The sequence below is a fragment of the Adiantum capillus-veneris genome, chromosome 14 (assembly GCF_014529385.1).
Source record: "Adiantum capillus-veneris isolate H3 chromosome 14, ASM1452938v2, whole genome shotgun sequence".
NCBI lineage: Eukaryota > Viridiplantae > Streptophyta > Polypodiopsida > Polypodiales > Pteridaceae > Adiantum > Adiantum capillus-veneris.
Window position 1 is genome coordinate 3,379,675 of NC_140944.1, and position 16,174 is coordinate 3,395,848.

At 43.3% G+C, this 16,174-nt stretch overlaps 1 protein-coding gene across 7 annotated transcripts in view; it reads right to left on the minus strand.

Annotated features, from left to right (window-relative positions):
* Window positions 1–1,633: 1,633 nt before the first annotated feature.
* Window positions 1,634–16,174, minus strand: part of LOC147441813 (putative magnesium transporter NIPA3) — a 29,483-nt gene continuing 14,942 nt past the window's right edge. For 3 of the 7 annotated variants that reach the window (XM_086528207.1, XM_086528202.1, XM_086528203.1), the window contains 7 exons: window positions 3,328–3,418; window positions 3,044–3,222; window positions 2,819–2,946; window positions 2,611–2,748; window positions 2,444–2,536; window positions 2,125–2,248; window positions 1,634–2,036 (listed from right to left, as the gene is read on the minus strand). In XM_086528207.1, coding sequence (XP_086384333.1) covers window positions 1,939–2,036; window positions 2,125–2,248; window positions 2,444–2,536; window positions 2,611–2,748; window positions 2,819–2,946; window positions 3,044–3,222; window positions 3,328–3,418 — 851 coding nt within the window. In that variant the 3' untranslated portion in view covers window positions 1,634–1,938. The remainder of the gene's footprint in view (window positions 2,037–2,124; window positions 2,249–2,443; window positions 2,537–2,610; window positions 2,749–2,818; window positions 2,947–3,043; window positions 3,223–3,327; window positions 3,419–16,174) is intronic. The other 4 variants (XM_086528209.1, XM_086528206.1, XM_086528205.1 and 1 more) reach the window with 2 other exon arrangements.

Sequence of the window (16,174 nt, forward strand, 5' to 3'; positions counted from 1 at the left end):
CTTCTTTGCCAAATCCTCAAAAGTTGACTATTGGCCGAGGAAATACGTGGACTTGTATCCCTTGCGACTGTTTCCTGTATTTCAAAGTTTCATTGATTTCGATCAACTTCTTCAAATGTTGAAAGAGAAGTCTTTGTATCAAGGGTTCATTGATTCATCTTGAAACTTGAGCATTATAATAGCTGGTAAACTGAGTTGTTGTAAGGGGCCTGAGATGCCAAGTAAGACCGCCCGCATCATACGAAACGATGAAGCCCCAAAACATTGACACAACTCAAAGGCTATATAATATTGCCTTCGAAAATTACATGTGTACACCCCTGCTCTATAATGTCATCAAGGAAGCCTCACCAGTGATGTTAAGGCCTCTCTCAAGTCTAAATATTCCTACTTTGATATTATTTACAAATCCCAATGGCTCCAAGACAACTAGACTTAGTGCCAAAAAAGAACTAAGGCAAAGCAAAGACTACCGGGAAAATAAAAATAGAATGTAAAAATACACTCATTGCGTGCAAAGTATGAAACTTCATCGCATAGAGATCTAGGCAATCACTTCTAAAAACATGTACCAGATCACATGAATTAATCAGAGAGGATTATGTATACTTAAAACATATACACCTTATGTATATGTAAGAAGAGAGTGATGATTTTCTTTTAGACATCCATAATCCTTAGTTACCTGGACCAAAAAATCGAAACAAGGAACAAGTAACGGAAGCAAGCATGAACTGTCAATCCTTGCTATGGATACTTGCGTCTAAAATACGAAATGGGGATTCGGATCCAGAAGTTGGAATGGAAATGGGGAATGGACGCCTTAAATTTGACCATTCCTTGTAACTATGCCCAATTGGGGAACAACTTTGGAATAGTGCCCACCCCAACTATAGAAAGTGCAGCTCCTTACAACATTACACCACAATCAAGTTTCCTTTCTTTAGAGTACTTTTGCACCCTGCACTTTTGCATCTTCAGAAGTTTTCAAGGGTTTAAACATTTTTCAAGAAATGTAAAGACCTATCTAATTGTCAACACTATCTTTAAGCTGATCTTCGCTATGGTCGTTTTCTTCATTGAACTGGAACGCTTGTTCAAGGCCATAGGAATGCCAATGTCATTGCAACCTGATGGAAGCAACAAAAGCACCACCTGGATTGTGAACTATCCTAGCTCCATTTGCCAACACTACGTCTTTTAGGTGAGACAAAACCATGTACAAATGTTATGCCCTATGGATCGTGAAAACAAAGTGTTGGGATGAGGAAACTACATATTCAAATGTGCTGTCGAATCAAGCAGTGAGGCATGGAAAAAGAATACTAGAAAATGCAAGGATTAAAGCTCTCGAGAAAAGGGGGGGAGGCCAGGTTTTTTTTCTTCTTTTTTTTTTTTTTTTTTTTTTGGGGGGGGGGGGCGCACGCTATAAAGACAGCTAGCTCATCGATTCATGGAATGGCATGTGTGAAGGCAATCGAGGTACACCTTGCATCATTCATTGATAAAACTTGTAAGACCATTATACAAAAGGATACTAGCCAAACAAAGCCTCACAACCGGTGCATAGTGTTTAAATTCAGAGTGGCAGTAATTTTTACTGGTGTAAAGGCAAGGATAAAGACAATTAAGATACACATACAAAAGAATACTTGCCAAATTAGCAAAGCCTCATAATTCGGTGCATAGCAGGGATCGGCAGTGTTATACATGAGAAGAACTATTGAATTGCCTATCCTAACATGTTGCCTAACATGCTGTAGGTATACCATAATTGGAAACCTTCAACCGAAGGACAATCTAGTACAGATGTGCTGTTCACATACTACTCAATGGCCGCAGTGTACAGTTGCGTTGTGATCTATTACAATTGAGCATTTGATTACTAGACAAATCAGTGTTTGATGCCATGGGTGAAACCCTTCCTGATTACACGTCTTACCGCTCGCTTTTAGACGATTCTATAAAGCTCTTCAAGTCTGCAACTTCTTCACTAAGCCTTGCAGAAAGTGAGGGAGAAAACGCAGCATATAAACCTGTTGATGAAAAAGCAGCATTATTGAAGGGAAAGTTCCAAAAGCAATTGAAACACTCAAATGTGCAAGGTCTAATCCTGAAACTCACCGAGTTTAAAAGAATCCGAATCTCCAAGGCCCTTGGTTGCCAGGAGTAAGGTCATTCCAGACAAGATAATCAGGAAGCCGCACATCTCTGAAATTATGCTTGAGGCGGCCTGGCCTTGCCAATTCTGGAGCACAGTCACGTAAACATTAGCTTTAAACCAGCAGCTTTCAAAGTCTAGGTTACTCATTGAATCCTCTAGCCTAAAACCTTGCTATATAAATATACCCTATTCTAGCCTGACAATGCCAAAAGATAGGCAACAGAACATCATCATTAACATACGAATTACACCCCCAAGACAGGCTTATGATGGCTTTACCTTGAACATAATTACACTAGCAAGGATTGTGAATGATGTAAACATCACATAATATATCAAAGAGACCACTGCTGTATCAAATGCATCAAGTGCCTGCAGGAAGAACCACCTTAAAAGGGTGCTGCAAAAATGGCAAAACTGAAAGTAAAAACTCCATGTCCCCTTACCTTGTTCAAGTAATTCAATTGTGTGAGGCCACATACTGCAACCACTGCTACAAACAACCATGTATGGGGGTAGAAGAATTGATTATCCCCTTCACAAGTCAATTTAATGGCAATCCCAATAGCCTTGACACTCATTACCTATTTACAAGCACACATGGATCAGCTTATAGTGCTCTCCATTCAGCACCAAAGAGGGTAACAAGCATACCGTTAGAGATCCAACCAAAGAGCAGATAGTTACACAGACAATCACATGTGTCTCCCCATAGTAAGGCACGAAGAAGATGATCAGAACCACAACAACCACAAATACCAGAAACGCATAAACCAGGAAATCTGCAATTTGAAACATCAGCCAAAAAACACAACTTCAGGCAATGTATTGAGCACAGCCATTCTTATATATAACAAAAGGAGGTTTTTGGCGTGTTACCGGTTTGTGTTGCCAGTTCCCACAGTTCTTGGACAGAGTTTATTGTGCGATCCTTGGGAGCATGCAACACCATTGTGACGGAGCCCACCAAGCAAATGATGCAACCCAACAGCCCGAGTGCATGAAGTCTCTCTTTCAAAATAACATGTGCTAGACCAGCACTGCAGACAGAAGACCGACTTTCATAACAAGAAGCATCAGCTCCTCAGAAAGCAATCATTACGCAACTTAATGCAACCACAGAGCTTTGAAATGAATTTGATACTTTGGAAGCTGAACCATACCTTACTATAATGCTGACAGCACCAAGAGGTGTCACCAGAATGGCAGGTGCATATGCATAAGCAGCAAAATTTGACACTTCACCAGTTATCACTATGCACAAGACACTCCATTAGAAAATGACAAAAAAATGTGAAAAACCTCCTTAAGCATACCCTTTTCATATCAGCATGTCATATCGTTTCGAAATTCGCTTAACGATTCCCTGATACTGAATAATATTTTAGACAACTACACAAATTACAAAAGTTTCTGACAAAACTGTCTTATGTTCCCACTAGTGCACCAATGTTACTTCAAAGCACAGCCATAAAGTATCTTTTCTTAGTAGCCTCAACTTTCTAGTCCCTTTCCTCCAAAGCACGATATTTAAAATGTACCACTGTTTTTTATGCACTTTTATCAAGTGCATTATCTTCTCTCTCCATTTGAGTTTACATTTAGCACATGCCAAGCCTTTGAAAAGGGAGGCCTAGAGGTCATGAGGGGATCATCCCACATGCCTCAAAGATTGTACGATGCTTTGTGATTGTGTATCTCATCACGTCAACATTCATATCCTGTTGCTGGACATATCTTTACAAGGTTCTTGATTGTGGTTCACTGTCACGGGGACGGGCACCATGTGCCAACAGAAAAGGACTACTAAACAACTTTAAGCACTTCAAATAACAACGGACTTGAGAGAGATAGAGAGTGCACGACACACAAGACGGAGAGTGGCAGAGTTCACCCCAAGAGAACATTGGCCCCAAACGTTGGCGCCCCTTCCGGTATTTCTTTATATTGCTTGAACTCAATACAATGCCAGTACTAGCGCTCTGCACCTTCACCTAGAAGCGTGCCAGAGACTGAGCTCTCTGCACATATTTAAAGGCCCTTGGCCTATGAAAATCAGTTTACATGAAAAGCTTCAAACTCAAAAGCATCTGGTCCCAAAAGCACTAGCTCCAAAGCTACCATCACGTTTTGCAGAAATCCGTACAGGTGCACGTCAACACAGCCAACGTAAAACGTGGAATTCCGTATGTCTGCCACGTCACACAACCAGCATGAATTGCGAAAATCAGTCCATACAGCTGCAACATCATCATCTCTCCACGCAAGAGATTGTGAGTGTGTGTGTGTGTGTGCGGTCCTGCCTTATCTTAATGCCTTCAGGTCCCTTGGCCCCATCGGACAGGGTCCCATAAGTTGGTGGGAACTCTTCTTTAAAAAAAAGGCCACTCGACGAGACTTTGCAAGTTGGTAAAACTTCTTGTGCCTCTTCTACTTCTTCTGTTGCTTCTTCTTAGGGTTTAGGCTCTTTTTGATCAGGATCTGCATGTTGGCTCCGTTCTTCAGTGGCTTGACACGTCAGCAGTTTGTGACAATCACAACCATCAGCTCTCTCTCTCTAGGAGCACTTCCTGTGTCTAATACATTTGTGTTAATCTGTTTCTGAACTGTGATTATTGTGTAGTATTTATTTGCAGTTATAGCAGTCCATTGTCTTCACCACCTCCTCTTGTAGTCAAAGCCGGTTGCAAAGGTTTCTAAGCTCGGCACTTTTTCTTGCTTTCTACAAAGTAAAAGTACGATCATACACAGAATATGATTGAGAATCCCATCTTGAACACCCCAACAAACTGCAGAAATGAATCATAGTCAGTTCAAGAGCAAGATTAGGTGTGCAATCACATCCAAGAAGAATCAATGGTGAGTGGTGTCTAATTCAATATCAACAACTATTTCTGTTATCCTTTGCCCAATCATGCATTCTAAAAGCAGAACAATCTCTCTTTGTCAAGTAATGCCTACTTTTTCTCACCATATAATGTGCACACATCTACTGGGAAGGCACCATTTGACATAGTCAAGGGTCGCAAGAAGGTTCCATTTATCTTGAGCACCAAGGACGATCTTTCAGGCTAATGACTTTGTTATCCATCTATCAACGTCTTTTGCTAAGGTTAAGGAGGTTTTGCAGAAGTCTCGGGACATGTATAAGAAAGCAGTAGAAAAGCATTAACGCTACTTGCAGCTGAAGGGTGCTTCCCAAGATTGAGAAGGCTGGATTGAGAAAGATAAAGGGAAAGGAGAGGCTTTAACCAAAGCTGGGTATGAGATACTATGGAAATTTCCAGATCAAGGAGAAGATCAACGGTGTATCCTTCCGACAGAAGTTGCCAAATCTTAGAGCAATTCCCAATGCTTTTCATGTGAGTCTTCTATGACCTTTCAAGGGACACATGCAAGAGGATATGGAACCCAAGGAGCACCCATAGGTAGAAGAGAGATAGGAAATCCTTCAACTTGAACAAATCCTAGCCCACAAGGAAAAAGGAAAGCTAGTCCAGAAACACTTGGTCAATGAAAGACTGTGTAGTGCGCGGAATGCGTGTGTGCGCGGTGCGCTGCAGGAGAGGGAAGAGGAGAGACCGTGCTATGTGGGTGGAGCAAGCCTCCAAGATATGAAGAGCTCCTTATTCTTTGGTATATAAAGAATAAGGTTAGTCAGGTCAGTGGGCGGCTCGACATCGGACTTCCGCCCTTGGGTAAAGGCACAGTGCCTTTACTCCAACAATCTCCCCCTTAAAGGCGAATGTGAAAATAAGTGGGTGCTACTAGCTAAACTACTAGTATGCACAAAAAGATAGGTGAGACTTTCTCAACCTACACCCACTGGCTCGCTCAGTTGATCTACATGCAGTTGTATCCTCTAGTGGCTCTCGAGCGTGCGTATCCACGCTAGAGCCTACATGTCAATCTCGCAGACAACTCTGTATGGTCTGCAAAGCTCCACAATGCATCATGCTAGTGTCAGCCACCGTAAGGCTGATGATCCCTGCTGCAAATGCTCCCACTGCAGCTGCTAGGTCAGGCCTCGACACTAGTAGGTCATACATGAGACGTCCGAACGCTGCCGAAATCTGCACAAACCTAGCTATGCTTGAAACCGGCCCATACCGCAGTGGACTTTGGCTTTCACCCAAAACTTTACTTTAAGCTTTAACACACAGAGAAACCTTGCAGAAGGAACCTGTAACGGGAATTAACACTTCAAAGCACGCACGGCTCGGAAGCTACAATGCTCCGAGCAGACGCCGACACCCTGTTGGCCCCAAAGACTGACGCTCCTTTTCGGTATTTCTTTATTCTTATTATACTTCAGAAAAACCTGTAAAATTCTACAAGCTGTCCCACTTTTATCGGACTGAAATTCCTCTACTCTAACCCGATTTCGGCAACATAACCACAGTAGAATTCTCCACGGACAAAAATCGCAAGTAAACATTGACTTTCCACGAACTTTACAGCACTTTGCAAAACCTGGCGAGAAATTACAGCTCGCTGAATTCTCTGTTTTGCGCTCCGATCCGCGTGCCGATCACTTCTGTGGATAGCCCTCGAGCTCTCACACCTGTAGGGTCACTAGGCCCTTGAATTAGACGAGATTCCTCGCGGGAAATCTCTCTAAATTGTCCTATACAAGCACCCAATGCTTTTCCAAGGCTCCCCTGGCAAATAAACGATCCGAACGCTTCCACCTAACCCTCACCAAGCTGTTCAAACTTGTCCATGGTTGTAATTGCAAGTTTTTGACCAAATTTCGCCAACATAACGGCGCAAAAATCCTTGTAGGTCAAAAGTGCACATCAAGGACACTTTCCCTTGCGGTATGGAATCTTTCCACTGAGCACTATCATTCTATGATAGTGCACATCAAGGACACTTTCCCTTGCGGTATGGAATCTTTCCACTGAGCTTCATTCTTGGAGAAAACTATAATGTCGTCAAAGAAAGTGCCCACAAACGATCGATGCTCTCGGAAAATCCTATCGATCATTGGTTGACAGTTGCTTGGAGCATTTGAAGGGCATCACCAAAAATTCGTATAAACCAAAACTTGTCCGAAAGGCTGAATCAATCCTGCTGAAACAAGAGGATCCCCGAAGTCTGTCAAGAATATCATCGATCCTTGGAATCGAGAATTTGTTCTTGATGGTGATTTTATTGAGAGCTCTATAATCAATGCACATTCTCCAAGATCCTTCCTTTAGTATTAGTAAAACCGGAGAATAGTAAGATGAAGTACTAGGCTAGATGAGACCCTTTTCAAGGTGGTCTTTCACTTGGTTCATGATTTCTTTATTCCAGGCTCAGCTAACACGGTAAGGTGGTTGGTTAGGTGGTGTGGTTCCAGAAATCAAATCCATGGTGTGGTCCTCAGGACGAGATGGAGGTAGCTCGCCAGGTAGGCCTTCTGAGAAACAGCCAACATGTGTGTGCAGAAATTCTTGTCGTTCTTTATCCAATTCACACATGGTTAGTTGTTCATCATTCAATTCTTTCAAATAGATCGAGTAACCAAAAAGACTCGATTTCATTAATTTCGAAATGGCCAAAGCCGATACAATAGGGATGGACATTGGACTCGCCCTTCAATTTTCAATCAAGTACAACTTTCCTGCCCTTCTCATTAGTCAAAGTCACTTTCTTGGCCCGATAGTCGACCATAGCGTTGTTCTTGCAATACCAAGGGATTCCTAGGAGGACGTCACACCCTTCCAAAGGCATGATGTAAAAGTCTTCGTGCCCTAAATATCCCTGACAATGCAAACGAAATTTACCAATAACATGTGTAATGGCAACATCCAGTCCGGGCGCCGCTAGAACTGCCTTCGTCGGTGGCCCCTTCCTGTCGAACATAATCTCAAGTCAAGCCGCCAATTCACGTGAAATGAAGTTGGCCTTGGCTCCTCCATCCAATAGAATGAGGGCTTCCTCGTCTTTTACTTTGCCCATGTGCAGTAAAGTTCCGTACTTTTGTCCATCTGACTCGGGTGGGTTCCCTGCAATCCGCTATCAGCCCTGCTTTCATCTTACCTTTTCTGCCACGTTCTTCTGCTGCTCTTGAACTCTCTTGCCTTTCTTCTGATTGTCCTCATTGTGCCGTTTTGGGGCACTTTGCGGAGATGTGTCCTTGTTCCCCGCAACCAAACACTACCCCTCTTTGAGATAGTCAGCTCGTTGTTCCGCAATCAATCAGGGTCGTGCATCCTTCTTTTTCTATTGTCGTTTGTCGAGTTCTTCTTCTTTCGATTGTCGTTTGTCGAGTTTTGTCCAGTCCTTTGTGTCAAAACTTCATCAGTGAAAGGACTACCCAGTTCTTCTTCTTCCGACAGTTCTTCTAGCTCTTCCACTTCCGACTCGAGCGAGGAGGATAAAAAGGGCAAGAAGAGAAGCAAGAATTAAAGTTTTAGAAAGAACAAGAAAAAGGCAAAGAAAATCAGATTCTGACAAGTTTCTGATAGTTCTACTGAGGAGTCATCCTCTGACAGTTCGGATTCCGATGATCACATGTTTTATGCAAAGAAGAAACACTTTTACAGAGCCGACCAGTATGATTTTCTTGAAGATGACAAAAAGACTAAGGAATGTAAAGAGGATGGAGAATCAGTGAAATCTGAATCCTTTTTCAGATTCCGAGATGCTCCCAGGGCTTTAGCTTTCGTTCAGCAATTTGATTTAGCCTTCTCTGGAGTGCACTACTCAAAGCACTCCAAGATTAGGAGGCCAGCATCGTTCTTAAAGGGGAATGCACAAACATGGTGGTCCCCTCTTCTTCTGAAGAGAGAAGCCCCGACCAAGTGGTTGAAGTTCAAACGGCTCTTTATTTCTTCTTGGTTGACCAGGAGTACGAACAAGATATGAGAACCCCTTGGAACCATCTTCGGATGACCAAGGGTGACACTTTTGATGCATATTGTGAAAGGTTTTGGGATCCACTCTTCTTCTGAGGAGAGAAGCCCCAACCAAGTGGTTGAAGTTCAAACGGCTCTTTATTTCTTCTTGGTTGACCCAGGAGTAGGAACGAGATGTAAGAACCGCTTGGAACCATCTTCGGATGACCAAGGGTGACACTTTGGATGCATATTGTGAAAGGTTTTGGGATTCTTTTCTACCGGCCTCTTCGTTTAAGAAGGTCGCTTTCAAAGAGCAGATTGAGCGGTTTTGCTGCGGACTCCGTAAAGAGACTTTAGCACCTGGATCAAAGAAGATAAGTGTTGTTTGGTCTTTGACTTTACCCCATGCTCTGCATAACTCACTGGCATTTAAGTTCGGCCTATCACCGACCATATCTGGCACTAACGCGGCCGTGGGTTTGGGCTTATTCCCTTTACTGTCCTCTTTGTCCTCTATGTCAGTTGGCGCCTCCTCTAGGGACAATCTGCAGCAAATTGGCCAGGCTGCTCGCGTATAAAGCATTTGTTCTCAACCATTAAATCCTTCTTTTCCTCAAACGACTTTCCCACAAAAGGCTTCCTTTTCTTTTTCTTAGCCTGTCCTTCAGACATGTTAGCTGAGTCCTTGGTTTTTCCTATCTTTTCTAACCCTAGGACGCTTCAAGACTCACCTTCACGAAGGGCTTTGTTGCTGAATTTTTCTTTTGTTGACCCTTTCACGTTACCCTGAAACCAATTGTCCTCTCCCTTCAACAAGGCATGATCAATGTTGGAAACTTCCATAAGCTGAGTAAGGGTGGCCCCACGGTTCTTTGTACAGTAGTCTCGGAGCCCTTTAGGCAGCCCACAACAATACTTCTCAATCTGCTCTGTCAGTGGCACAAACCTGTAGGAGGTTACTGAGAGCAACGCATTACAAAACCTCCGATTGTAATCCTGTAGGCTCTTGCAAGTAGCCGCAGTGAGTTGGTGCCAATCCGTCATGACATCAGCTTCAAATTCATTTGACAGCCACACAAATGCAAACATTTTCTTAAAGTAAACCCCATGTGGCGGGTGCCTGTCCTTGCATCAATAGTGTCGTCCACCATGTAAGCGTATTGTCTTTCAAGAAAGTGGAAGCTTTCTTGACTTTAGAGACCTCTATAAAATTCCCTCCTACATAAGCTGGATCAAACTGCTGGAGGAAAATAAGAGCCTTCGTCTTGTCCTCAAAACCACTGAAGGTATCAAACTTTACTGTTGCACTACCTTCTTTGTATGGCTTTGGCTTTTCCAATACTCCCAAATTGTCGTAGCGAAGTGTCTGCAACATGGGCACTGTAGTAGGGATCATCGGTGCCCCTTGGCCATTGACATTTTGAGTCGTTGGTGCCATATCTGGCTGCTGTCCAGGAAAACCAGCCATGCCAAAATTGCCCTATGGCACCCCAAACTGGACCTGATTGCACTAAAACCCTTGTTTGCATGCAAATACTACCATAAATGGGGTTCGGCATCATGCCTTGCATACCCCCAAAGACTGTTCCTAGCATATATTGCTGGTTTCCAAGCGCATAACCAGCCATGATCTGAAACATTGATCCACCCATGAAATACCCAGGAAGTTCCCTCGGTGGTGGAAGAACCTGTTGCATAGCTAGGAAACTGGTTCCCTGTCGATTTAATGCAACCTTTGGACTCTGAAAGGCGGCTGGCTGAACTAGTAAAGCATGTGGAATAGGTGTCCTAACCACCTATTCGTGGACAGACGGAATTTGTCTTGGAGCCCCAACTGACTCTGCAACATGCGAGTGCTCCTTGCCCTGTTGAGACGCATAAGGACGTGGGCTTGAGCCTCAACAGGCTCTCCTACATGAGAAAGTTTCCTTGTTTGCTGTGACATTGGTGGTGCTTACAAAAATTCCATAAACCTAGGATTCAGCACCAACCGAGAAAACACATTCACAGCAGCAAGCAATTGTGTCATGAATGCATTCTCTACTAACTGACCAACCAAAAACCCTTGACATTGTGGAGCATTCAAATCAACAAAAGGTACAGACAGGGGTGACCGTGAACTTTTGCCACGCTCGAACACCGGAGGCGGAACAACCTGTATCACAAAATGCTAAGGTGTCAAGCCACTGAAATATAGAGCCAACCAACAGATCTTGGCCGAGGGGCCTAAACCCTAAGTGAAGAAGTGGCAGAAGAAGAAGAAGCAGCAGAAGAAGTCTTACCAACTTACGAGACACAGTCCGATGGGGCCCAAGGGACATAAAGAGATTAAATAAAGCGATACCACACACACACACTCTTCAACTCTCTTACTTAGCTGATGATGTGGCATACCTGTACGGAAGACCCGGATTTTGCATTGGACCGTTGACGTGGCAGACAGTACTGAATTCCGCGTTTTGCACTGACGTGGCACCTGTACGCGTTTTTGTAAGTTGCGCTAGCAGCTTTTCACGACAGATTTTGGGACCAGATGCTTTTGAGTTTGAAAGCTTTCCATGTAACTGCTTTTCATGGCCAGGGGCCTTTAAATATGAGCCAAGGGTTCATTCTCTGGCATGCTTCACTGTGAAGGTGCGGAGGATGGAGCACCGGCGTTGTACCTTGTTCAAGCAATATAAAGGATTTCCGAAAGAGGCGCCAAGGTTTGCGGCCAATGCTCTCTCGGGGTGGGACTCCGCCACTCCCCGTCTCGTGTCGTGCATCTCTTTCACTTCAGTTGTTATTTGAAGTGCTTAAAGTTGTTCAATCTGTTCTTTTCCGTTGGAACGTGGTGCCCGTCCTCGTGATAGTGCTATCAAAGCTTCATGCGTGTGCTTTTCTGAAAGCATACCGATCCTACAAAAGAGCAGACAAAGAAAGATGTAAAAGACTTCGACATCCCAAGTCTAGAATCTGGCATGACACACGAGAGAATCACGCAAAAATACTTCACAAACTTTATCACAATTCACTTGAGTTGACAAGGCCCGGCGTAATTCCCTACCCAGAGGTATTGGCCCCAAAGTTTGGCGCCCCTTTCGGTATTTCTTTTTATATTATAGCTTGAGCAAAGTTACAATTCAAACTTTATCACAATTCACTTGGGTTGACACGGCCCGGCGTAGTTCCCTGCCAAGAGGTATTGGCCCCAAAAGTTTGGCGCCCCTTTCGGTATTTCTTTTTATATTATAGCTTGAGCAAAGTTACAAAGTCCGAGGGTCCTCTCTGCTCAGCTGTTCGTCAGCAAAACAGAGCCCAAGAGCCCCTCTCAATACATATTTAAAGGCCCATGGTCTCTCACGAAAGCAGTACATGAAACGCTTCAAACTCAAAAGCTACTGGCCCAAAAGCTGTCAGCGAAAAACGTGAAAATCCGTATGATGTGCCACGTCAGCACTTGTCATTGCATTTCGCGGAAATCCATACGACATGCCACGTCAACATGTCAACGCGTTTTTCGAGCGTCCATAGAGTTGTTTATGTCATCAGTTGGGACTGCCACGTCATCAGTTTGTGACATACCCTCTTGAAAGAATTGTAATCGCCCTCGATTACACCTGCAAGCCATAAGCCATAAACTAGTTCAGTAGACACTGACTCTTAAGTATCGACGCACTAGACGACACAAATCCAGTACTTGCACAAAGACGACAGTCATTGAACATCATATCACATTCAAATCAAATCACATAGAATCTATCGAGATCTAGGACCATGATTCCTGGCAACATGTTTAGCAATCGTATCCAGATCCACACCGGACCTTACTGATGTCTCAAGACCAAAATACTCCAATCATTTCGTCTTTCAAACCTGCACTCAAACAAAATCACATGAGAGAGTACACATAAATCAAATTCATTCAGGGAATTCCCACTTCAAAGTTCTTCATTCATAAAGTCATATGGCAGAATACTGCCAGCACATCAGTATCCCTGAAGTGCAAAGGGAAATCATTGACTTTATTCTATCTAGGTAATCTGTGACAAAAGAGCGGAGTAACTTCCCTCTTGTACAATCCCATCTGCACTAGATTCAACCCTGTTGAACTGTCGGATCTCTAGGAATAGACACAGCTAGACCAAAAGCCTCAAGGTAAAGTTCCAATATTTGAGAAGTATCTATTAGGTCCTCCTCCTCCATCCACTTCGCATCCAATGCCAAATAGTTCTTACATTTCACTAAGAACCGCCGTATCACTTTACCTCTCACTTTTCTTTCCTTGTGAGCCAATATCTGTTCACGAACGAGTATCTCCTCTACTTCAGGTTGCTCCTCAACCTCCCTGTTGACTAGCCCCCTCACCCTTAAAAAGTTTCAAAAGACTCACATTAAAAGCATTGTGAATCTTCCACGTATCATGCAACTTCAATACATCATTTATCTTTTCTTGAATCTGGAAAGGGCCATAATATCTCATACTTAGCTTTGGAAAAAGCGGCTCCTTTCCCTTTCTTTTCCTGAGGCGTGCCTTCTCAAATCGTAAGAGCACCGAATCATCTTCCTTCAACTGCAAGTTACGTCGATGTTTATCAGCAACCTTCTTATGTCGTGCTTGAGGCTTCTCCAGCCTCGCGAACCTTGGCAAAAGCAGTGTCCAAATCTCTCGTATACTGATCCGCTTCAAAAAGCTTATCTTTCGTGCTTAGAAATGGAGGAACCTTCTTAGCACACTCCATTACCTCAAATGGCGCCTTCCCCATCGATGAATGAACAGTGTTATTATACGCAAATTCCACCAAGGGCAAGTACTTTTCCCATTCAGTCTTTTGATCTGAAATGTAAAACTTCAATAAATCCAAAACCACTGAATTGGCTCTCTCAGATTGCCCATCTGTCTGTGGGTGGAATGAGGACGAGAACTGCAACAACGTGCCAATGTTCTCCAAAATTGCCCTCCAAAACAAACTTGTGAATCGGGGATCTCTGTCCGAGACTATGGACTCGGGCATGCCATGTAACCGAAAAATCTGTGAGATAAGGAGTCTCGCCAAATGGTGGGGCTTAACTGTCTTCTTTACCGCAATGAAGTGGGCCTGTTTGCTAAATCTGTCAATGACTGTCCAAATCCCATCATTCCCACTTTGGGTCTTGGAAAGGTCAAAAACGAAATCCATAGCAATGCTTTCTCGAGGAGGGAGGGTATGGATAAAGGCTGTAGAAGTCCCGGTGCCTTATGCCTGTCAAACTTGACCTTTTGGCATACTAAGCAACTACGAAAAAACTCTTCCACTCCCTTTTCGAGCCTTAGCTAGTAAAAGTGATGCTCAACACCCTTCAAGGTGGTATCTATGCCGTGGTGGCTTGAAAAAGGTGGACAATGGCACTCTGTCAAAACCTTTTCCCTCAAAGGTTGTGTAACACAGAACATCGTTTTCCGCATCAAAAAGCCATCCCGTATGGAATAGCCTGCAACTGTCTCTCCACTCTGGCATCTGGTGAAAGGTATCTGCAAAGTCAGGATCTATGGCGTACTGATCTACCATATCCTCGAAGCTTCGATGATGTATCACGGAAATAGCTAGAACCAAGGGCTTTCGAGACAATGCATCTCCCACTAAGTTCTTCTGTCCCTAAACATGGATTATCTGGAAGTGGAACTGCGACAAGATGTTAGCCCACCAAATTTGCTTTTTTGAGAGCTACTTCTGTGACAAGAGGTAGCGTGAACTCTGATGATCTATGAAGACGGTAAAATTAGCTCCGAGTAGATAGTGTCGCCATTGCGTAAGAGCATAGATAACTGCCAATAGCTCTTTCTTGTAAATTTGTGACACCAACTCGGGACGTGAAAACATCCTATCCTCGTAAGCAATGACATGGCCTTCTTGCATCAAAACTACTCCCAGACTACGACCACAAGCATCACAATAAACTTTAAATGGCTCTTGCAAGTCTGGCGAGGCCAACACTGGTCCCTAGTCAACTTTTCTTTGAGAGTTTGAAAAGCGGTAATCTCTGTCGGTCCCCAAAGTGAAACGAATCTCTTTTTGAGTGAGTAAATGCGAAGGAGAAGCTATCTCTGCTAATTTTTGAATGAACCACTGATAATAAGAGTACAAACCCAGAAAGCTTTGAACTTCATAAACATTCTTTAAATCAGGCCAATCACAAATAGTCTCAATTTTAATCGAGTCCATCTTTACCCCTGCTGCTGCTGAGACGATGTGTCCCAAGAAATGTATCTCGGACAAGAAAAATTCGCTCTTTTTTGAATTTATAACCAATTTATGCTCATGCAACAGATGGTGTCTGTGTTCTGCTTCATTCTTGGAGAAGACGATAATGTCGTCAAAGAAAGTGTCCACAAATGATCAGTACTCTCTAAAAATCCTATTCATCATTGGCTTGAATGTCGCCAAAGCATTCGTAAGGCTAAATGGCATAACCAAATATTTGTACAAACCAAAAGTTGTCATGAAAGCTGTCTTGTAGACGTCCCCATTAGCAATTCGGATCTGATGATATCCACTCTTCAGATCAATCTACTAAAACAAGAGGACCCCTGAATTCCGTCGAGTATATCATCGATCCTTGGAATTGGGAATCTATTCTTGATGGTGATTTTATTGAGAGCTCTTTAGTCAATGCACATTCTCCAAGATCCATCTTTCTTTAGTACAAGCAACACCGGTGAACAGAAAGGTGAAGTGCTAGGCTGGATGAGATTCTTTTCAAGAAGTTCTTTTACTTAGTTCATTATCTCTTCATTTTCGGCTCGGCTAACTCGATGAGGTGGTCGGTTCGATGGTGTTCTACTAGGAATCAATTCAATCATGTGATCTTCAAAACAAGAAGGTAATAACTCGCCTAGTAGACCTGCAGAGAAACAGTCATTCTATGCGTGTAGAAATTCTTGTCGTTCCTTTCCTAAATCAGACATATTTGAGCTTTGTTCATCATTCAGTTCCTTCAAGAAGATCGAGTAAACAAAAAGACTGGATTTCATTAATTGGAAATGGCCAAAGCCAATACAAGTGGGACGGACTCGCCCTCAACTTTACATCAAGTACAATCTCTCTACCCTTCTCATTCTTCAAACTCGCTTTCCTGGCCCTATAATCGACCACGGGACTGTTCTTACGGAACAAAGGGATTCCTAGGAGGACGTCACACCCTTCCAAAGGCATGATGTAAA